The 22,253-nt window shown below is 53.2% G+C and overlaps 9 protein-coding genes across 9 annotated transcripts; all 9 read right to left on the bottom strand.

The window, feature by feature from the left end:
• Positions 1 to 134: 134 nt before the first annotated feature.
• Positions 135 to 1,319, bottom strand: PV07_02353 (uncharacterized protein). The gene is made up of 3 exons (XM_016388956.1): positions 1,099 to 1,319; positions 956 to 1,048; positions 135 to 905 (listed from the first exon to the last, which is right to left on the bottom strand). Exons 1-3 carry the CDS (start codon positions 1,150 to 1,152, stop codon positions 414 to 416), a joined length of 639 nt encoding a protein of 212 aa, XP_016255884.1. The 5' UTR covers positions 1,153 to 1,319; the 3' UTR covers positions 135 to 413.
• Positions 1,320 to 1,641: 322 nt separating this feature from the next.
• PV07_02352 (uncharacterized protein) lies at positions 1,642 to 3,116 on the bottom strand. The gene is made up of 2 exons (XM_016388955.1): positions 2,178 to 3,116; positions 1,642 to 1,979 (listed from the first exon to the last, which is right to left on the bottom strand). Exon 1 carries the CDS (start codon positions 3,023 to 3,025, stop codon positions 2,288 to 2,290), a length of 738 nt encoding a protein of 245 aa, XP_016255883.1. The 5' UTR covers positions 3,026 to 3,116; the 3' UTR covers positions 1,642 to 1,979; positions 2,178 to 2,287.
• A 170-nt stretch (positions 3,117 to 3,286) lies between these two features.
• PV07_02351 (uncharacterized protein) lies at positions 3,287 to 4,611 on the bottom strand (the record flags this gene model as incomplete). The annotated part of the gene is made up of 2 exons (XM_016388954.1): positions 3,287 to 3,751; positions 3,805 to 4,611. 2 exons carry the CDS (start codon positions 4,609 to 4,611, stop codon positions 3,287 to 3,289), a joined length of 1,272 nt encoding a protein of 423 aa, XP_016255882.1.
• Positions 4,612 to 5,771: 1,160 nt separating this feature from the next.
• On the bottom strand, positions 5,772 to 7,448 carry PV07_02350 (uncharacterized protein; the record flags this gene model as incomplete). Its single annotated transcript, XM_016388953.1, has 1 exon — positions 5,772 to 7,448. One exon carries the CDS (start codon positions 7,446 to 7,448, stop codon positions 5,772 to 5,774), a length of 1,677 nt encoding a protein of 558 aa, XP_016255881.1.
• A 152-nt stretch (positions 7,449 to 7,600) lies between these two features.
• On the bottom strand, positions 7,601 to 9,503 carry PV07_02349 (uncharacterized protein). The gene is made up of 3 exons (XM_016388952.1): positions 9,097 to 9,503; positions 8,827 to 9,017; positions 7,601 to 8,779 (listed from the first exon to the last, which is right to left on the bottom strand). Exons 1-3 carry the CDS (start codon positions 9,369 to 9,371, stop codon positions 7,827 to 7,829), a joined length of 1,419 nt encoding a protein of 472 aa, XP_016255880.1. The 5' UTR covers positions 9,372 to 9,503; the 3' UTR covers positions 7,601 to 7,826.
• A 272-nt stretch (positions 9,504 to 9,775) lies between these two features.
• PV07_02348 (uncharacterized protein) lies at positions 9,776 to 13,118 on the bottom strand. The gene has a single exon (XM_016388951.1). The coding sequence runs from the start codon at positions 12,679 to 12,681 to the stop codon at positions 10,213 to 10,215; it is 2,469 nt and encodes an 822-aa protein (XP_016255879.1). The 5' UTR covers positions 12,682 to 13,118; the 3' UTR covers positions 9,776 to 10,212.
• Positions 13,119 to 13,525: 407 nt separating this feature from the next.
• PV07_02347 (uncharacterized protein) lies at positions 13,526 to 17,990 on the bottom strand. Its single transcript, XM_016388950.1, has 4 exons — positions 17,506 to 17,990; positions 17,042 to 17,452; positions 15,537 to 16,986; positions 13,526 to 15,486 (listed from the first exon to the last, which is right to left on the bottom strand). The coding sequence occupies exons 1-4, from the start codon at positions 17,791 to 17,793 to the stop codon at positions 13,925 to 13,927; spliced, it is 3,711 nt and encodes a 1,236-aa protein (XP_016255878.1). The 5' UTR covers positions 17,794 to 17,990; the 3' UTR covers positions 13,526 to 13,924.
• Positions 17,991 to 18,376: 386 nt separating this feature from the next.
• On the bottom strand, positions 18,377 to 19,940 carry PV07_02346 (N-acetylglucosamine-6-phosphate deacetylase). The gene is made up of 2 exons (XM_016388949.1): positions 19,486 to 19,940; positions 18,377 to 19,368 (listed from the first exon to the last, which is right to left on the bottom strand). The coding sequence occupies exons 1-2, from the start codon at positions 19,831 to 19,833 to the stop codon at positions 18,520 to 18,522; spliced, it is 1,197 nt and encodes a 398-aa protein (XP_016255877.1). The 5' UTR covers positions 19,834 to 19,940; the 3' UTR covers positions 18,377 to 18,519.
• Positions 19,941 to 20,018: 78 nt separating this feature from the next.
• PV07_02345 (uncharacterized protein) lies at positions 20,019 to 21,915 on the bottom strand. The gene has a single exon (XM_016388948.1). It carries the CDS (start codon positions 21,194 to 21,196, stop codon positions 20,147 to 20,149), a length of 1,050 nt encoding a protein of 349 aa, XP_016255876.1. The 5' UTR covers positions 21,197 to 21,915; the 3' UTR covers positions 20,019 to 20,146.
• Between the last annotated feature and the right edge of the window lie 338 nt (positions 21,916 to 22,253).

The following is a 22,253-nucleotide window of genomic DNA, read 5'->3' as shown; positions in this document are numbered from 1 at the left end:
TCAGTCAGCGCGTATAATGAACGAAAATCGACTAGCGCCTCGCGACAGCTGCCGCATTGACTATCCGGCCTTGGCGCCCAGTGCAAAATGGCTCACGAAGGGTCGGAAAAGAGTTTGTCCTGCCGGGCCATTTGACGTCAGAGGGTTGCGCAATTTCTTCCAAATGAATGCGGAGCGGGTGCCCACACACGCGCGAGATACGCGGACGGGAGGTATATCTGGACGATACTTTTGTGTAGTTGAATGCTCTGAGCAAATGTTGCGAATCTCGGAAGTCAATGGAGCGCCGGTTCTTCGGCGAGATGTCAGTCTTACGGCCATACCATCCATTCCCGTGTGCATTGAAAGTATATGCACATTGTTTCCATGCTTGCTGGGTATCACTGTTCTCTCTGTACCATGGGTGTCATTGCTCATTCCTCGCCATATGCCAAGTCATTGTCGTCGTCTTCGTCTTTCTTCTCCGCCTGTCCTTTGTAGTCATACACGAGGCGGGCTCGTCGAAACTCGCCGCCTTTCCAGACCAGGACTCGCCGAGTGTATCGCCGTTCACCGTCGATGTCTTCAAATCCCCAGTTCTGCTCAGCCTGCCAGCCGGCCGCATCCATGTTCTTCACCCAGCTTTGAACATGTTCGTCGTCCAAAAACTTGGAATCCGTCTGACCGTCCTTGAGTTTGTGAGCCTGCAAGAACACCGCATCTTCTTCTGTACCAGGGCCTTCCATTTTGTAGTCGCCTGTCTTCCAGAGTCTTGACTTGCCCCGGCAGTTCCCGAAGATGCGATCCTGGTGGTCTCGCTCTTGCCAGTCTAGCGTACGGTTTTCTTGCGTCGTTGTGAGGCCCGAAGCCACAGATGTGATGTCAATGTGGTAGATATCATCTTGTTTGTATTCTTTGACGGTGAGCTGCACAAGGTCAGCCCCATACAGTTATTGTCACGCTGTCCTCAACGTACGACGACCGTAGCCAGGCTGATTGCGGTTCGAGTGAGCCAGCTCAGGCCTTGGAGGGCGAGCATTGAGTCGATGTCGTCCGAAAGAGTTTTGTTCTCGTACCCAGTCAGAACAACCAAGAAAAGTCGAAAGCAGAGACACTCACCATCACGAACTTGCCCGATAGATTGGTGCAAGTGATCTCCGGCGGCGCAGCCATGCCTGCACAATCTGACAACACGACGCAGGGGAAGACACTAAGGGATGAGGCGGAGTCCTCGACTGGACGACGGGGGAGTTTGACGGTTCTAGGGGAAATATTGGTCTATTGCTTGCTTTGTTAAGAATAGAAGAGATTGATATACCAGCAGGAGCAAAAGGGTGTCGAGCGCAGCTTGAAGGAGATGGATCTGATTGACGTGTCGCTGATTGTCGCCGAGGCCAGTTTTCCCCACCAATTCAACCTCCGCAAAAGACCATCACCGCCCACATTTTCTACTCTACCACTTCGTCACACCAACAACTTTTGTCGGATTCTAGCCCAGAGAGGGTATTGGTGACGAAGGCCCCTCACAGATCTGCACCGCCTGACCCTGATCTTCTAGAAGCAGAAGAACGGGAACTCCAGCGAATAATAGTCAATCTCACGAAACCGGACTGCTCAGTTAGATACGGAAGAGGAGCTCACAGAGGTTACTAGATTTATCTATGGCGCTGTCCCTTCCGACAGAGATGGGAAGAACCGATAAGGAAGCTCCTGGCTCAGTTTGCAGCTACAAATTACACCTTCATCTTGCATGGCAGCTTTGCGGGCTCATTGCTCGTGGCAGTGATCCAGGAATTGATGCAGATCTGGATGAGACAAGATCGGGTTTGCGACGGCGCAGATTCTTGGGTCTTTCGATAGAGTTCTCAAAGCAGACGTCTAACGTGAAGTAGTTGGAGCTGAATGCTAGGAGTTCCGACATAGCGTGGTCGACACTCGTGGTCTTTGTCATGAGGTAGAACTCTCGAGATGCCGGCATCGATGAGTCGAGAGGTCCCACCCTATTGAGAGATTAGTATCGTCTTCGTGAGTCTGGGATTGTGAGATAGGGGCGTAGAGAGCAAGAGGGACGTCGACGAAAAGGATAGAGAAGGCAGCGCAATCGAGGAAATGGAAATGTTAGGCAGGCATGGTATGGGGTGTAAGGCAAAGGTAGCCGAAAATGGGTATTTGGTCTCGCAGCCCTGGTCCTCACTTACTACCTGACCTCGATTGCTGTCATTATAGTACCTGAATGCCTCAACAAGCCTGGCTCTTGCATGGCTACGTGCCTTAGAAGTCGCTTCCTTCGCGGGCCCGGCGCGGGGCCTCAAATAGGTCCCCAATGTTGCGGTCGCTGGCTGGTCAAAGCCGAATAAAACCACGTCCCAAGTGTGTAAACATCATACACCGGGAGGTTTGTGGCCTTGCGAATAGCATCGGCAAATGGCGGCATTTGAGTGCATTCCAGCAGGATCGCCCCAATATCTGGATGTCTCCTCAACAGGCCCAAGGCAGATTCAACCAATTCTGTTTCAATTTTGGCATGGTCATACGGTACACCGTCTCGTATATGACCCCGAAGCCAGCCATCCTCTGGAGGGGCGGCGATGTAGACGGCGTCTGGATCGTGGACTCCTACCTGCAGCAACTGGCGGACACCCAACTTGGAATCGTCATAGGTCAGCGCGCCGACGGTTTGGCCAGGGCGCAGAAAAGCTTGGATCGACGGGATTTGGGCCAGTGCCGACGCTGCAATGGGGATAGAAAGGCGCATCGCAAGTTCTCTCTGCGCGCCAGCCAAAAACCCACAGTCGGTGATGATGCCAACGCAGCCCTTTTGTTGGAGCTTCTCCCCAGCCGAGACTATGCCAGCTAGAAATTCTTCAGGATATGTTTCACTCGTGACGATATTGTTCAGTTGCGAGCCTTCTGCCAATTCTTTGAGGAGGGGGAAGGGCCACGTCGCTTCGTTGAAAGGATCCCCTACCGGTCGCTCGATATCGACATCCACCGAAATGAATCCAAGCGGTGGTGCATTTGTGTTTTGTCCCTTAGAGATAGACATGCTTCTGCGGCAATTTGTCAGGTATCGAGAAGAGATGGGGCTAGAGGTGTTAGGTTGAAGAAGCTGCTGAAAGGAGGGAGCGAAGGCCTTGCAGGGCTGAATCCATTGGGTGCTACAGGCAGTTATATGTCCCTAAGGCCAAGGCTTTAGGCTTGACCTTGGGTAAGAAATAGGGAGGCTAGAGTTGATCTCCTTTATTCTTTTCACAGACTTGTATTTGTCATCATGTTACCGCGATCTACAGCTACTACGCCGCTCATATCACTGTGTGCCATTCACCCGCTGCCTGGTCTTGCGTTGAAAGACAGAGATCGCCATCTGGTTCTGTGTCTCCAGATCCACATCGTTGGTGAAAGACGCAATCTTCTTCCAACGATCCTGGAGCGCCTCAATGCCTTCACTGTCCTCCCAGAACCCTCCAAAGTCATATGTGTACATCAACCCGGCCTTCCTTGCCATTTCTACCACTCGCGAGGCTCGAGGCCGCCTGACCTCGTCGAAAGCAGCGAAGACGACTGGGATCTCCGACTTGTCCTTGACATGTGCAAAGAGTGCGTGAAGCACGGCTCCATCTTCAATGGCCTGAGCTGCTCCATTGCCAATGAAAGGGAATGTCGCATGGGCCGCGTCTCCCATCATGACAACTCTACCTTTGTTGAAGTAAGGTGCAGCATCGTGGTCATGCATCGCCCAAAGCTCGTCCGGTTCATACGCTTTGAGGATCAACTGAGGATGCAGATCAGTAAACCACACTGGTTCCGGAGACCGTCAAGACCTACTTCAGCCATTTTCACGCAGTCCGGATCATAGCTGGCAAAATCTGCTGGATTGGGGAGCTTTCCAATCTCCTCATCGCTTTGTGCTCTAGCATAATAGCCCATGCTCATTGTCTTCCCATAACGTATAGGGGTCAAGTTGAATGTTCCGTTCGGACCACACAGGATCGGAACGAAGCCTAGAAACCGCGGTGACAGTGTCCTCTCCACCTCTTCCATGGGAAGCTTTGCACCGACTCTGTACCACCGATCATGGTTCACCGGGAGCGCAGCAGGATGGTCCCTGCCCAACAGATATTGTCTCGTCATGCTATGGATGCCATCGGCGCCAATGAGGCAATCCACTGTCGCCGTTGTGCCGTCTGCGAAACCGAGGACAACTTCTCCATCGTCGCTCTCCTCGATATTTTCCAACCTCTTGCCCATGTTCAGGTTCTCGTTGGGTACCAGATCCATGAACCCGTTGATCAGGTCCACTCTTGCCACTGTTTTGCGTCCTTTTGCCCGGCCCAGCCGCGCGATGACCTCTCCTTTATGCTTGCCTTCGGCCAGAATGACTTGCGTGGCCATTTCCCTGTCATCATCCTCCAGCATGCTGTTGGCTTTCCGGAAATATGCACGTTTGATGGCCGGATCGATGAGCTCCATGGCTCCAATGGCATTTGCATGCAGGGCGAGGGCACCGCCTTTATCGCGGTGTTGTTGGACCTGCTCGTACACCTGGACGTCGAATTGCGGGTACTGAAGCAGCCCACGAGCGAGGCAAAGGCCCGCGATTCCACCTCCTGCTATGGCGACTCGGATCGTCATGGTACTGTGCTGGCTCAACACTGTTCTGAAGTTGCTTGTCCCGCATATATGTCCCTGGAATTCCTTGGGGTTTTATGATCATCACGTTCAATGTCATGTCAGCCTTTGCCACTCTCGTGCGTCGTTACACATTGGCACCGCTGGAGGCCTTGTCCTGGAGTTGAAAAATCCACATCCTTGACCGACTAATATGCGAGGCTGTGTTCGCACCTGTATGCGAATCTGAATGTTCGACACCCTCTCTTCCCATCCAAATTCTCTGACTCAGCAATGACGGCTTTGCCCAGCATCATCATGCTTATATCAGGCTGGCTGATCAAACCAGGACCTCGTGTCAGCGTCTCTCCTCCTTGCGAAGCTGGTAGACTGCCAGGCGCCTTGCCTGGACGCCTTAGCGAGGCGATTCGCCAGGGCCAGTTTGAAGCTATACAATATTCTTCAGGAATCCAAGTCACGTTTAATCAAGGACAATAGGACTTGTAACTCTTTTATGTCATGAGCCGAGCCATCCTCTCTCCCAAGCGACGGGGTGTTTTCATCCAACTGTTTTGACTGGGAGCCGCATTTCCGTCGCTATTATCTGTCCAGGATAGAGACCAGTCTAGGCTCACCCGTCACCAATTTGTTGGACAATTCCCTTGCGAGCGAAGCTGAGCGACTAACTATTCCAAAAGTTTTGCCTGTTGTGGCAGTCTTTTGTCCGTGTCTCCATCCGCGCAGTCGACGCATACTGGATCTTGCACGTTCCTCGAACGGGCGGTGCGATCCTTGATAATCCTCTCTTGAAGGCAAGAGCTGGGTTCTCGCTCAAACTGAAAGACTGTGGTCGCCTCTCCGAGTCATCTTCCAATCCGAACAGAAAGGAACTCCGGACCCAGAGCAGACATCCACGATATCAGCTCAACGCCAGAGATGCCCAGTCGACCTCTCGCGAAAAAAACACAGTCGAAGCTGTTCTCGTCGCCATCTGGGCTGCATGTGGCCTCCTGGATCAGCAAGGTCCACACCCCATTTTCCTTCGTATTGGTTGTTGAAACTGCGGTCCGGAAGCGATTGAGGATCATTCATGCATTCACTGAATGTTCCCGCCTTCATTGCTGGAAATCTCCGTTGTTTTCCGGATTCTGGTTTTCATGATCTCAACATTCCTCCACCTCTTCTTAGCCATTCCCATTCACTCCATTGACGACTTTGCCGTCCTTACCGAGTCCCGCCTCCTCTAATAAGTCCTCGTCGATGTTCTCTCCAAGATCTCTTTCTTCCAGAAACTCTCTACCCTTCAACCTGTCGGGCAAATACTCCTGCTTGACCTTTCCATCCACATAGTCCGGATTATATTTGTACTCCTTCCCGTACCCCAACTCTTTCATCAACCTCGTCGGCGCATTTCTCAGGTGAATCGGGACTGGAAGGCCTGCAATCCCGGGCTCTTCAAGAGCGTGCATAGCATTCGCAAGCGCCCTATACGCCCTGGTTGATTTGGGGGCAAGGCACAACGCCACTGTGACATGGGCCAAGTTGATTCTTGCTTCAGGCATACCGATTTTCTCACAAGCTGTATATGCCGCCGTTGCGAGCGGGAGCAGCGAATTGTCCGCCAATCCGACATCCTCGCTCGCGATCACAATCATCCGTCTCGCAATGTACAGCGGATCTTCCCCTGACTGAAGCATGCGCGCAAGGTAGTACAACGCCGCGTTAGGGTCGGAGCCTCGCACCGATTTGTGGAATGCGGATATGGTGTCGTAGTGTTGATCACCCGCGCGGTCGTAGACTAGGGTCTTTGTGAGCGATTGTTTTAGATCCTCTAGAGTCATGTTGGGTCGGCTAGAGATATCCATAGCTAACTCAAGGAGGTTGAGGCCCGTACGGGCGTCACCGTCAGCAAAGGCAGCAAGGTATCTGATCAACTCGTCATTTACGAGCTCGGAGGGATTGTAATTGTTGCGTTCGGCTTCCAGCGCGCGATTGAGGATCTCGCAGATATTCTGGTCTGTGAGTTTCTGCAAGGTAAACGTGCGGCACCGCGACAGGAGAGCGTTCTGCACCTTGAAGCTGGGATTCTCGGTTGTGGCGCCGATCAGAGTGACATGTCCCGCCTCGACAGGACCGAGAAAGACATCCTGCTGGCTCTTGCTGAACCTGTGGATCTCGTCGCAGAATATGATCGTCTTACGGCCCGTGAGGGCCAGCTCATTTTTGGCTTCGGCGAAGATCTTCTTACACTCGGCCACCCCGGAAGATGTACTATTGATCTCGACGAAGCGGGAGCCAACCATCCCCGCAATGACCCGTGCAATGGTCGTCTTACCGGTCCCCGCGGCACCCCAGAGAATCATGCTCGGGACGCGATCTTGTTCAATCAAGCCTCGCAGCACGCCGTCACGGCCGACCAGGTCCTGTCCGCAGACTTCATCGAGGGTTTTCGGGCGCATGCGTTCTGCCAGCGGCGCGGCTTTTTCGAAGGGGTTGTGTTTGGGCTTTTTGTTTGGGGGTGCCACTGCTTCGGAGCCATTGTGAGATGCGCCCGTCTCCTCATTTTTGATCACAGGGTGTCCATCTGGCTGTTGCGGTGCCGAGGTGGCTTCGAATGGTCGTTTCGCTACAGCTGCTGTCGCCAGCGACGGTCGAGGATCGCTCGGAGATGGTAAGGGCTGGGAGGCCGAAAAGAAGGAGAAAGCATCGCGCTTTGCGACGGGGGTCTTGAAGAATTTGCCAGTCCCGGGTGTCGATGCACTGCTTTCGTTCTCGATGTACTCGGTGCAGTTGGAGTCGATGTGGTCGTTGATCGTGGTTTGCTTGACGGATTTGCCGCAGATTGGGCATGCCACCATCATGGGTGTTTCATAACTTGATGTATTCGTATCCAGAAATCAAGCTCCGAGCACGGTGGAATAGGGACTGCGGCGTTGGCGAAATTGCCTGCGGACTGAAATAGTTGGAGTTCAGCGACAAGGCACCGCGTCACACGCGTTTAGTAGACCCCGCCCGTGACAAGGCTGAGCATCCCCTTTCTGTACTGGCATAAGTGTATTGACGACTGGGAACAAGCAGCGCCGTTGCTTTTGCTAGCCGAGATTGAGAACAGATCAGCACAGATGGCGGCTTCATGCTATATGTGTATATGTCTAACGTTATAGGTCCATGTTGGACAGATCTAACCTTGCACAACGGAGCCATCTTGACGAAACTTTTATCATCGAACATCCCTCGGATCAGGTCATGTACTTCTTCAAACCCCTCAATCGATCCTTTGCGTCTTCCAAGACATCATCGTTCTTACAAACGGCGAATCTCATCCAATCTTCCGCCAAATGTGCCCTTTCGTCTGTATAGAACTCGCTCGGTGGAATCGCCGCAACCCCTAACTCCATGATCAAAAACCACGACATCTTGAAATCCCGTGGTCGGTCTTTGACGTGGTCCGGGAATTTGTAGCATTCAGGGAGTTTGACCTTGGACAGGTTTGCGAGCACGAAATAGCCGCCTTCGGGAACCGAGTAGGGTATGCCCAGTTCATCGAAGATCTGGCAGAAGCGGTCCATTTTGCCCTTCATCTCTGTGATCTGTTGGTCCCAGAACCCAACCTTGTCCGCCTGTTCGAATCCAATCGCAGCAGCCTCTTGTAAAGGCGAGACGCTTGAATAGCAGATTCTCGTATGTGCAGCGGCCACGTATTTGATCAGCTCTGGGGGCCCGATCAGGTACCCTACGCGCCATCCCGTCGCGTAGAAATTCTTCCCCGCCGATCCCACGGTGAGTGTTATCTTGGCGAGTTCAGGCGAGAGCGTGGCTATTCGTGTAAAAGGAACATAGTATAAGCGGTCATACACCTCGTCTGACAAGATGATGACTTTATGTTTCAAACACAGATCGCCGATTTTTGTCAGCTCTTCCTTGTTCAAAACTTTGCCGACCGGGTTGTGAGGTGAGTTCAACACAATCATCTTTGTTTTGGAGTTGAATGCCTTTTCCAGCTCGTCAAAGTCGATGGTCCAGTTCGCTGCGGAGGAAGTCCGTTCGGCGCCATCCGCGGGAGGGTGCATAGGGACATATCTGATTGTTCCACCAGGCATCTCAATATTACTGAGATACTGGTCAAAAAAGGGTTCAAATATGATCACTTCGTCGCCTGGTTCGATAAAGCCCATGAATGCACTGAGCATGCCTGTGCCCAGTCAGCAATGCCACTGTCCCGATTTTCTTACCCCGTACCTTCGTTGGCACCCGTTGTAATAGTAACTTCAGTCTCCGGATCCAACTGTCGTCCGAAATAAGGAGAGTATGCGTCGGCGATTGCCTTTTTCAACCTCGGCCTGCCCTTGGTGGGAGAATATTGATTGCATTCTACTCGATCGAGCGCACTCTTCGCAGCGTCAATGATGAATTTGGGGGGATTGTAGCCACTGTGACTTGGAATTAGTCCTCGATCCTTCATACAATGGTAACAAGTGGCCACGTCGGTGTGTGTTTCTGCATACTCACAAAAACCCTTGGCCCATGTTCACAATTGGCTGCATGGGAGATGCAGCGGCGGCCTCATTGACAATAGACCAAACGTCCTGCCTCTGCCCCGCGACGCGCTTCGCGGGCGCGAACTTGACGTCCATTCTGGGCGAGGACGAGAAATCGCGGCGAGGAGTGTGCGCGCGGCTCGAATGCAATGGACCGCTTCCAGCAGCGAGGGGTAGCTCTACTCGAAAGACTGGTCGAGAGGCGGATCGGACTGCTGCTGTAGTCGCCGCGAAGCTGAAGCTCATGGGGCCTGGGTCACCACAAGACCTAGATCAAACAGCGTTGAGAAAACTCGGAGAATGCGACTTGGGAGGACAAAGGTCATGCACGCAGAGTGTGAAAAGCAGTTAGACGGACCAGTGAGAGGGGCTGGAAATGATTGCGAGATCGGGCGAAGTCATGTCGCGTCATATTATCCATCTCCAACCTCCAACCTCCCACCTACCTCCAACCTCCCACCTACCTCCAACCTCCCACCTACCTCCAACACACCTACCGCGGTCGTCTGACTACATGTCTGATGTCCCATTTCCCCTGCTGCGTTGTAGGGCGGCCCTGAACTGCCAATGTTGGCCTTCTTTTCTCTGCCTATTGATTGTCGAGGTTCCTGTTGGCCCTGGCAAACCCGCCGCCTCTATCCAGAGAGAAGCAGCCACATATCTACAGTGCCAGACTGCGACATTTGCTGGGACTTGGGTTCGGTATATGCCCGATTGTCTTCCCCACGGCACCCACTCCGACTCCATCCGCCAAACAGCTACACTCCTTTACCGGGATTGAGTTTATGCCTAGGTCACATAGTTCAAAAATGTTCCAGAAGAGGTAGCTAGACCTCAAAAAGAGAATTCTGGCCACTTGGGGTGGATTGATAGTCTTGATCATCCATTCGATTCTGTTCGTCAGGGAGGTCGTGTCAAGCGGAAAACAATACCCAAACACTTTTGACGCCGTGTAAAATATGCAGCGAGTCCACCGGTCCGTTCCATGCCCGGTCTATACGGGCATATATCCCTTCGCCCAGTACAAGGCTGTGCATTACCCGCTTCCCTCCATCTGTACAGTTTTCTGCACCACCGCATGTCCCCTTTATGCGTACCTAGCACTTTGTCCTCGCTGGGGATAGCCATCCCAACCCCCGTAAGCAGGCGGTGGTTGCGGAGGATACCAGCCCTGTGGCGTGGTCATCTGTACAGGCGACTGTTCCCACCCACCGCCATATCCGCGATCTCTCATCTGCGGAGGAATTTGAGGTCCATCCCAGCCTCCACGCTGTGCTCCTTGAACTCCACGTCTCTGCCGACGTTGCCCAGGAACGATGCCATCCAGTTTCTTCCCTCTTGGCCGTCTGCATGCCCTGATGCAGCATCCAAGAATAGCAAGCAGCAGGAGGCCTCCAATCGCGCTGGCTAGGGCAATCACCAAAGTTTTGTTGTCGTCAATCCATGACTTGACTTCGCCCCCGATAGTGCTCCCCTTGCAAACACCATTCTCGCATCGCCCGCCACCGCCACACGGAGTACCATCCAGGAAGTTTTGTTGCATGCTGTAACAGACGTTTGCTCCAAAGTCTGGACTGGCGCAACTCAACGTGCAGGTCTGACTGTTGCAGGCATAGGTGTCATTATCGCTCGTGTAGCTGCCCATGAGAGTCTTGCACTGAAGATCTCGACTCGTGCACTGGCCACTAGCACATTCAAGGCCGCTACCGCAATCAGTTCCATCGGGCGCAGTGGTGTCTGTAGGGCATGTTCCATTAGTGCCAGAGCATGTCTCGGCAGGATCACATTGGCCAGTGCTAGCACGGCAGACGGTCCCAGAAGAAGCGAATTGGCAAGTCGATGTACAGCAACCTTCGTTGCTCGGGTCACACACAGCGCCTGTATTGAACTTGCAGGTTGTAGGATTGCAGCAGCTGTTCCCAGCACAGGACTCGGTTCCACCACAGTCACAGTCTTCACCCTCCTCGACAATGCCATTGCCGCACTGGTTGCCACTGATGGTAACGACACCTTTGTTGTCAGTGAGACATTGCGACTGAACCGAGTTGCGGCCCAGTGCGCTGCAGATATTTCCCACTGAGCAGGGCGAGAATTTGGTGATATCGGCTGAAGAGTAAGGATTCATCATGTATTGTGCATTCGCGTCGCAGGTGCTGGAGGAAAGCGGGCAGCACTGGCCAGAGTTGACAATGTTGGCGTCGGCACAGGTGCTGGAATCACAATCGTGGACAGCGCCAAAAGTATGGCCACTTTCGTGAGCAAATACCTGCCACTCAGTCGAGGTCTTCGCAATGACATTTGCGCCGGTGACGCTCTGAGAGTTGCCGCTAGTGTCTGTCTGTGAAGTGGAACCGTGGTTGCACAACTGCCCAAGCCAGGCGAGGCCGACTTCAGCCCCGGTGTTGCAAGTTGTGAAGAGGGACCAGTAGGCATTGTCGTCGCCTCGCTGGCCGCGCCATGAAGAGAAGAGGTTGAGCCGTTGTGTTATATCGGTGCTGCTTGAACAACCTACGTTCCACGGCGTCTGAGTGCTTGCTGTCCCGGGACATTCGCCGTCGGAAACGGTTAGATTGCGGAGGCCGAGAGTGATGTTGAAAGTGGATTGGTATAATTCAGAAGCAGTATTGACCAGGCTGATGACGTATTGTCGCAAGCTGTCGGTGGAGTTGAAGCTCGCGGTGTATGTACAATCGGTGGCAACGCCGACCAAGGCGACTTTGCGAGTGGTTGGGCAACCAGCGGTGCTGCCAATGGTGGAAGCTAGATTGACACCGGCCGAATTGCCTGAGCCCACCCCGCCGCCGTCGATATTCTGTCGCTTCTCAAACATGTTGGAGATGGACATGGCACCCATGTCTCCCCAGAAGCCATCATCGCGTTTGAGCATCAAGTCGCGGTAGATGGGATGGTCCGGATGGGTGTTGAACTCCAACTTGTCAGAGGCGCAAGTCAAGCCTGCACTTCGTTTAAGGTCTGTATGCGATTGCCGGCTAACGTCCGAATCACGCCAGACAGCCATATACTCATCATCATCCTCTTCCAGTTCGGGATCGAGTTCGTGCTTGGTCGCCATGTAGTTTGACTTCAGCTGGACATTGTGGTGATTGCCCATGACGGTGAAAGCCCCCTCAAAGAGAGGCTTCACGCCATCCCGCCTCACAGCAATTCGAGCCCACCCGACGTGCCGATTTACCCCATCGTCATCGACGAGAAAAGCTTTTCCCTGATAGATCTTGTGCTCTTCCCGCTGCATCTTTTCGACGTGCCTGACATTGCCATCCTTGTCAATAAATTCAATGTAAGAGTCTTCGTGAATGATATCATGGTTGGGTTCGAGGCTTAGTCGGACATGCTGGGTGCTGTGATGGAGGTCGAAAGTCAAGTCAAAGCTGGATGTACAGTGTACCCTTTGTGAAGGCGTTTGTATCCGAGGGTTTTCAATTAACGATATGTAGTTTAACGGATTCCTGGATCGGGAGTGTGCATCAACTGTGCTTATCAGCAATAGCAACAGCCATGATGCGATGCCCGCGGCAAAATTTTGAAGAAGGCGCATCCTGCGCTCGTAGGAGATTAACGGTAAGGCTAGATGTGAGGTTGCGCAGACTGCGGAGGGTGTTTTAGACCACTCTCGACTCAGTTTGCATCGAGAGGGCAATCAATGTCGTCAATGTCGACCGTTTTACAGCGATTGTCCGAACGAGCAGAATACGGTCGGCTCAGTCACCGAAGGAGTTGCTCTTGGTGCCGTAGCTGTACACAAGTGGATGTGAGGAGGCAGGGTGGACGTATTCGTATGCGCAGGCTGGGTCGCTCCAGAGTGATATTATGCTAGCGAAGGGCGGGAGGAACTGATAATGGCTTGCGTACTGTACACAGAAGCAGAGTGGAACGATAGATGTAGAGCGAGAAGAACGAATGTAGTTGTCGTACGCCCAGACGGGTGGTGCGGACGAAGGTGCAGTGGTACTAATGATGGGGTGGGCAGTGGTAGCATCGGTAGAGAAGTGCAACAAGGAGGAGGAGCAGCCCGTCGCCCAGCAGTGGGTTGCGGGCTGGCGTCGGTGGGCGCAGCCACCCAAGTGACCGGGATCCGGGGGGCGCCCTACCCACTATACCCAGCATGACGAGTCGCCAAGGAACCGCTAAGCAGCTGCTGGCTGGTTCAAAGAGGCCGATGATTATCACTGCCACGGTCAGCAAAACTCCGACCGCTAGCCACCTGCAGTCAAGAATCAATCTGGAAGATCTGCCAGCACCCGTTTCAGACTCTCACCCAGCTGAAAAGAGGCCTCATCGGTCGAATCCGCACTTCCTGACCTATTGCGTCGAGATATGGCCAGAGCACGACTACGCCGCTACGCAACCCAGAAGAGTGAACAAACAACGTGAAAAGAGTTGGTGACATGGCTACAACCAGAGATACCCCCCGGCTCAAGACACAACAGTCCCTGAGTGCTTTGGGATTGTGCGTATCCCGTCCATCGCTTGCATGCGAGCAACTACAACCGCCTGGCCCATCTCCGTTCATCATCTCGGATATCGGCAGTTCCGTTGTGGCCCTGGTGCCAATGTCCCCCAAACACCTCTGATACACCCTAGAAACCCTCAATATGAGTACAAATCAAAGTTGAATTCTTCCAAACTCCTGTTATCTTGACACTTACGAGAGTGTCGTTATGTCGAAGGACTCTCTCCGACTTTATCATCGCACGACACCCTTTCCTTTTTCTTCTTGAGAAACCCATGTACGCGAACAAAGGTTGAGAAACGAACTTTCTCAGCGTCCTGCATCTTGTTCAAGCCTCGGTCTCGACGCCAGGCTCTCTGCCACCAAGTCCCCCTGTGAATCGCTTCTTAATTTTACTCATTCCAATCTTTGCTTCATCTTTAGCGAACTTGACGTTCCTCGCCGGGGTCCATTGCGACAACCCCCGATGCTTACGCTCTTCCGCTCTTTTTCCGGCCTTCTTCTCGAAGTTGCTATCTCTCTTTTGCACGGGCTGCACTGAGTTTGTCGATCCCTCAGTCATGGTCGTGTAGCCGGTCTCGCCTGTCGCCGTGGTATCAGCACTGGGCCGCCCATTCGCATCCTCAGCATGACCATTTAGACCATCGACCTCCTTGGGATCCTTCCCGAATGCCCCTTCCGGAACATTGGTGGCATCAGTGATGCCCAGATCTGACGAGTCATCATCAATAGGCTCGGCGTCGTCGTCGTCGTCATCTGAGGGGTTATATGGATCATGAGGAGGCTCGTCAGTACCGGGCTCGGCAATCTTTTCCCACTTTTTGTTGGTGTATGCCCTCGGATCATGACTGAATGCCCCAGACCAGTCCTCGCCGGTCTTGCTGAGCCACTTACGCTTCTCTTTCTCCGACGCCTCTTGGCTGAGGATGTCACGGCCCTCTTTCAGAGACGCCTCGTGCAATTCCTGGATATTTTCTGGCACCTCGCCTTGGACGACTCGCTCACGCACGCCCTCGGTCAAGCATGCCTCGAACGTCTCATACGTCTCCCGACTATTGTTGTCCACAATGAAGTCTCGGTGTGACTCATCCATGCCGGCCTTAAAGCGACCTCGGAACTGAAGCCGGCCAACCTCCTTCAAATCTTCCAAACCTTTGTCCATGAACGCCTTGACGTTCTCTTCGGTCATGTAATTTTGCACGAGTCGATTGCTATTCTTGGTCGTCCAAATAGGAATGTCGATTGCTGTCTCTTCGTTGTCGACCAAGTTTTGAAGCCAGATGCAAGCATATGCTGCCGCTCCACGTTTACCAGCCACATGGAACTCAAAAATCACTGGAGATCGGTACCGATACTTGACAGGAAGACGGACATGGTTGTTGTTCTCGCTGGAGACGTCGAAGTACATACCATCGCCGCCCTCGCTGCTGTGGCATTGCGTCCGGGGAATTTTGCCAACGCTGCCTCCTGTGCGGAGTTTGAGCTTCGAATTTGACTTCCAACCCGTGGCCACGATTCTGTCAGAAATGAATTCGAAAGTGCCCACATCCCAGCCCAGCATGTTGGGAGGGAGCCGAGTCTCCACACTTCTGAAGAGCAGCGAAATCCTGATCCGGCCAAACCCAATGCCACCGTCAAGAGGGTACCATCTGGTCACTTGAGAACTGGTGGTGAGTATTTCTGACAAGCGAAGGGGAACAACACCCAGAATAGGGTCGTGCTCTCTGTTACGCTGATCACGAACGGTAATTGTGACTATACCAGACCGCCAGTCTCGCATAAAGCGCTCCGTGCCGGCGTTGAAGATGGGTTTGCTGCTGACAGCCTTTGCTCGAGTGCGGTACACCAGTGAGTCATTGAACAGGACGGTACAATAAGAGGTCGGGAGTTCTGGGCCATTGTCAGTGGGAGTAGAAGGAGGAACCTGCGCTGGGGCTTACTAATGGACTCTTCGTCGGTACCCTCACCGTAAGGCTTAGCCGGCTCGAACTCTTTGCCCTTCCGATTGCCGTCACTTCCTTTGATATTCTCGAGTTCGAGACTGACAATCTGGTGAATGATGACACTACAGACGCCACTAGGCCACAACGGGTCTGGGGGAGTATGTGCCACGGCATCTGCGTCTTCAGAGTCAATGACACCCTTCTCATCCTGGAGCTTCTCATCGTTCTTGAGTGCATCTGGTAGGTTCTTGTCTTTGCCATCGGTACGAAGGGCAGGTCGGAACTTAGGCTTGCCAAAGTAGCCTACTTCCCAATGCAGCTCACCGGGCATCTCGCTTCCCTGGTGAGTGCCAGCAAGTTTTGAGATCTGGGGGTACATTTTGCCCGGATGTTGGATCATTTTCTGCATTGACAACTCAACTTTGCCTACCATGTCGTCTGCAGAGTTTCGGTCAGAGTCCCACAACTCGACGCTCAGTTGTTCATCGGCCTTGATGAGCTCAGGTGTGACAAGAAGAGCGGCAGTTTCTTCCCAAACCGGATTGAGGTCGTCTGTGATGACACGAGTGCAGTACATTGGCTTTCCGTATTTGGAGAAGGAAAGGTTGATGTAGGGGTCACTCCCACCATATTTGCTACCACGACGATCTTGCTTACTGAGGCCAATGGCGCGATGGATCCGAATCCACATGACTCCCATGGCCTGTGTATCTTTGGTGATATCGTCTCCTTGCAGCATGGACTTCAGGTCGAGCTGCATCGACTTTGGGGCCACATACATGCTTGCCGCTGCGCCGATCGCGTAGTTGACGAAGTTTGAAATCAATGGCAGATTGAGGATATTAACCCCTTTCTGAACCATTGGAATGCAGCCTGCTTGGACATGAGGCACGCCCATCAGAGTGAAGGTAAGACTCTTTGCAAAAGGTGGTTCGGGAGTCATCTGCAATCGCAGGCGCACGGTTCCGACAAGCTCTTGAAGTTCGACAAAGATGGGTAGGGGAACACCAATGAGCCCCTTGATGCCGAGATAGAAAACAAGGTTCATGTGCATGTTCCTTGCTCTTGAAGCCGCAGAGGCACGATCACCGGCGGGTTTGGCGTGGTATGCAAAAGCAATCTCGAGGTTGTAATAGTCACCGCCTTCTTCGTCGGCTGCTGCTTCTTGTGGATCTTTGGTCTTTTTATTCTCTTCATGAATGCTCTGCTTGAGCTCGGACATTTTTGAGTCAGGTAATGCCCGCAAACTGAGGATACGGATAGGGTTGCTTCCTTGGTCGATTTCAGCCACTCTAACATTGTTGATGACACCAGGAACGGAGGCTTGCATGACATCTTCCAGGGTGTCTGCCACGGCCGCAAACATATCCGGGTTGATCAAGCCCCAAACGACGCCCAGGAAGGTGTTCATCCACTCGACTGATTCAGGGAGGAGGTTGGCCATAGCCTGTCGATATTAGCTTTGGGCCACCTATGGCTGGCGGACGGATGTGAATACTCACCGTCTCCCCTCTGCTCTGTTCACTGCTCCATTCCACCTCACGGCCACTTCGTACAACCTCTTTCATCCACAACCAGACGGCGGAGGAGACGCACATGCCCAGTGGAATGAGTCCCTTGAGAGAGCCACCAAACATCTTCCCAAAGACGACAATGGAGATGAGGATGGCGATACACAGCCCACCAGCCCGGTTCTCAAGAAGCTCGAACATCGGCTCATAACTGACTGAGGGAGTTGGGTGGAACAAAATATTGGTCTTTTCTCCATGAATGGGGACGTCAGAAGTGCTGCCTTCAGCGACTGGGTCTGGAGGGGCAGTGATGTCCTGCTTCTGCTTGTACTCGGGATTCTTCTGGGAAGGATCCGTTGCAACTGTGGTAGGTCGGCCCAGGTTTGCATTTGGCACCGAAAGCTGAGCCAAGGTCAATTGCAGCTCCGCCTGGTCAAGTGGGATTACATGCATACCTTGGGATTGTCGGCCCTCTCCATGTACTCCTTGCCCACATCTGCGATGACCACCTGGTTTCCGGTGACTGGATCTGTGACAGTCTTACCGCCTTTCTGCTGTTTTTCATTCTTGTGCGGAGTAATTTCAGCAGAGTACTGTTGGGCCTCTCCGGCAGGCTTCTGTGCATCGATAGCCTTGTCTCTTTCCGACTTGTCCTTGTCAAGATGCGCAACAAACTCCTTGATGTTGGGGATGCGGTTTGTGCCACTCCAGGGCTTCCCGGACTTCTGCTGCTGAGCCTCCATGGCCACCTTTTAGGGGGAGGTCACGCCCCTCAATAACAGGGTGCTTGTGCCTGAGGCCAAGGAGATCGAAGGGACGAGGAAAGGCCGAGCGTCTGGCAGTTCTAGTGACGAACTCCTGGAGATGAGGGACGGAGTGAGAGTGAGAAAGAGCGAAAGAAAATGGCAAGAGACGGATGAGCAGTCTAACATGGGAGAGATTGTTCCATTGTGAAATTTCATAGTTGGCTGGCAGCCCGCAGTTGCTGGGAGTATGATGTCTGCTCCCTGCTGCTCCCAATCTGCTGTGACGTAACCACAGTGCCTCCAACAAGCTCCTACCCGCGACGGGGGTGATCAATGCGGGTAACAAAGGCGTGTGTGGCTTGCCTCAAGCCTGAAAATGAACCAACAACGCGTCAACGCTGGGCACGATTGGGGCCTCAGCGGGGCGTGCTTAGGCGAAAGCTCATCGCTTAGCTGGCGATCAAGATCCAAACGGCACACGCCATCGTCAGCCAACTCCCCAAAATCATGGAACTTGCATCAAGCTAAACAGCTTCAGTCTGAAACGGGCTGACTGGGGAAAAGGCTGAAGGCGTCGGCTCAGCTCACATGTGTCTGACTTTGAGTCTATCTCGATCTGCATCCCTTACGCCACACGGTGTTCATCATCGTCTGCTCGTCCCTTGGTTGCCCTCTATCGACTAATTTTGATACCTAACACCAGGCTTTGGTTCAAAACCTCCATCACGACCTTGCCCATACCTTGCTTCCCCCGATCCACGTCTCCAAGACATTACCTTCTTCGTCTAGAATTGCAAAGTCGGCGCGTCGACCCGGTTCGAGCCTCCCTCTCTTGCTCTCGCCCATCATATCTGCAACGTTTTCAGTGACACACTGCACGGCCTCGGCGAGATTGCACCCGGTAAATGCCACAGCATTCCGTACGCACTCGTCCAGCGTACAACAACTGCCAATCAACGTATCCGTGCCTTCGATCGTTACTTTGTTGCCTTGCTTAAGCTGTCGCTGTGCAATCTGCCCGTGTCCGCCGTGCACGCCATCTGGGAGCCCGGCGAGTTCGATGCTGTCCGTGATAAAGATGCATTTCCTCGGATCAGTCCGCAGGCAAAGGGTTACCACGGAAGGGTGCAGATGGATTCCATCTGGAATGATCGAGTAATAGCACTTGCCAGTCCCCATCAACCCGGCGAGCCCAGGATTGCGATGATGAAGAGGCAGCATTGCATTAAAGACGTGTGTCAACGCTCGGGCCCCCAATTGCAGAGCCGCAAGACCCTCCTCGTAAGTGGCGGCCGAATGCCCTAGAGAGATGACAACGTGAGGGTATTCTTCTTGCAGCTGGCCCACGAGTGCAGTCGATCCGGCCAGTTCTGGAGCCAATGTGATCAACTTGATTGCATCCTTGAGATTGCTATCGCCGTACAAGTCAGATAGGGAGACATTCGCTGGCTCTTGGAGGTAGGCGACATTGTGTGCTCCTTTCTTCGAGGCGTTGAGATACGGCCCCTCGACGTGTGCACCCAGCAAATCAGCACCGGAGTCAAATGCTCGTGGTTTCAACAGCGGTACTATCTGGTGGCAGGTTCAGCATATTGGTGAGAATAGGCGGGGCGACCTTTATGTCTCCGGCAATGGACAGAGAATGCATAAACTCGTGTGGAATAGGATGAAGAGGCGAGATCAGCCTACCTGCTTCCACCGGTCCTTGTCCACCGTAGGGACAGTTGCCCACCAGCCTGTCACTCCATGGCAGATTTCCATCCTACTAACATCTTCTAACTTGTGCTCGTCGACCTCCGGAGCACCACCAAGGGCCAACTGCGTGAAATGGACACCGCTCATGCCGTTGGTCTGCAAGTCCAAAAACCCTGGGGCAATGATTCTGCCACCCAAGTCTACTCTCTCGACGCCTTCTTGTCGAAAGTAGTAGTTGGGCGTGATGGTGCCTTGATCGGTGCTAAAATAAAGATCTTGGGCCACTAATTCTCCCGAGATGCAGAGCAGGCAGTTAGTGAAACATTTCAATGACCGATCCATCGTAGCCGCCGCAGGCGGAGGCTTCGGCAATGGGGAGACGGGATGGACTGGATCGACAACAGGAGCAAAACTCGAAAGGAGAGAGCTAAGGGTGCTGGAAGTTTTCAGATTCCACGGGGTGCTTTCCAGAATTCGTACAGATCAAATGGCTGAAGCGTCGCTCACCCGCCGCGCATCCGTTTCTGCAAGGCGCTAAAACCGAGTAGTGGGTTCTTCGTATATGTCTCATCAATTATCCTGGAGTACATAAATGTTGTGTTTGGAATACTCTGATCGTTATTTCATAAATACAGTTCTTTTGAGAAGTACATGTTCAGCCATTTGAACAGTCATTGACCCGACTGCCCGCTTCAACCTGCTCAGGCTGTTTCCCATCCTGGACCACCTCTACATTTGAGCATCTTTTCGGCTCTTCCACTCGAGGATCCCGATTTTCACTAAAGTTTTCCGACTCCTTCTCCAACCGAGATGGATTAGACATCGACGGGTCTATTGTCCATTCCCATCTCCTTCGCCTCCGCTTCGAACTCGAAATTGAACCGCTTTGTGGTCTTTCTAGCCTGCCTCGATCCAGTGCAGATGAAGTCGAAGGAGATACAGCAATAGACATCCGCTTCCTCTTCTTACGTGGCGAGGCTTCATCCACGCGGATCTCTCGGCCTTTATCGCCGTCATCTCCGTCTTCGTCGGTGGAAGTTCCACTTTGCTCTTCATTCTCGGAAGAAAGAGATTCCTCATCGGATGAACTCAGGTCTGCGTGGCGCATGATGTAATTCCTTGTGACGATTTCTTCCTCCAATTCGGCCCGGAAAGCTACCCTTTTGGGAGCTGGGAAAAACACTCTTCGACCGGCCACTCGGGGGCTTGCGCTGACAGAAGGCCGCCGGATATCCCGCGGAAGCGGACTATTCTTCAGTATCGAGCGGACGCCAAAGGGCAAGTTCAGGAGGTAAGGGCGCTCTGACAGTTTCACAGCTGGGGAGGTCGGATGTGCGCTGCCTCTTGTTTGCAAATGTGGTCCTGGTGATGGAAGAGTTGTCACTGGTGATGGTCTGTAGGCAAGGTCGAATGTATTGTTGAAGGTGTTCAACGTCGTCGGGGTTGCGGTAGCGCCAGAATTGATGCCATTTTGACGACTGGTCGAGCCATGAAATGTGGGAGCGAGATCAGAAGTCCTTAGTGACAACTTCGGCTTTTTCCCCGGCGAGGCAGGATGGAGAGACCCAACATTTTCTGTCGGAAACATCGATAATGGATGGACCGGATCGAGGCGAGATAGAAGATGTGGCATAGGCGGAGCCATAGATATGGCAAGCATTTTGCTTGCTGTAGTGGCCTCTGACAACGCTGAAGGCCCACTCATCAAATCGAGAAATTTGTCTTTCGACTCCAGCTGAACTTGTCGTGTATGCCCGTAGTTCTTATGGTCGGGCCAAGTGGGTAGGAGAAATCTAGCGAGAGGGCTTTTATTCGCGATCCAGGAGGGTTAGGGCTGGTGTGCATAAGCACGTAAAGGGGTGAGCCCAACTCGAGATCGTCAGAGCCTCCTTATTAGTATCGTAGTCACAGTGTCGCACCGATCTCAAGCAGAAGGCGTAATCAGGGTGTCCATGAGCCTCACATAAGCGTCAAGACACGTTTTAAAACCAACATAGGCAACACCGTTTAAGAGAAATAAAAAGAACGCAGGTCCCTGGGTGTGGGCAGCTGATATGGCTGGAGGCGTTGGAAGGGACATAGGTGGTGAGTACCCACCGCGTCATCCGGGCGAGTAGCCCACGAAATAAGATGTTCCCATATTTGCCGCCATTGCCCAGCTAAGCAAACCAGTGCTGGCAAATCCTGGAGTATTTGGGCTCTTTTCCCGCGTTCTCAGGCATCGAACGGACCTGGTGTCCTTTCCAGGCTCCGTTGACCAGGTATCGGCGGTTAGGATTGTCTGGGAGGGGCACGGAGAAAACAGGTGTGGCTTGATTGTTGGGCCGGAGCCAGAGCTGGGGGAAGGATAGGGCTGGCGCACCAGGTGCGCACATTAGCTTGCAGAGTCGGGCGCTTCTTCTTGGCCAGGGAGCAGGATTCAGGAACGATGCTGGGATGATGCTAGAGGAGATCAGGCAAAACGTGGCCTCGATCGCATATCCGCAACCGCTCGACTCTATTTTCGGCATCGAACTGCCCGAAGTAGCGGGGATGGGGAAGAGGCCAGCGAGGCCAGAATGGGCGGGCGGAGTGCTGCTATTGGGGGAATTTGGGGGCAGACGGCCAGATGGATGCGTGATGGGATTCAGAAATAGGCGAGTGAAGGAATTGGGTTGAAAATAGACGACTCCAGTCAGCACCTCGCAACTTGTCCTTCTGATGCGCGTGAGATCTGCCAAGGCGCCAAGCGGCCCAGCCCACAGCGTCCACGCAGTCTGGCC

This window comes from Cladophialophora immunda, assembly GCF_000835495.1.
Source record: "Cladophialophora immunda strain CBS 83496 unplaced genomic scaffold supercont1.1, whole genome shotgun sequence".
NCBI lineage: Eukaryota > Fungi > Ascomycota > Eurotiomycetes > Chaetothyriales > Herpotrichiellaceae > Cladophialophora > Cladophialophora immunda.
This window is presented reverse-complemented; position numbering and strand designations above follow the sequence as displayed.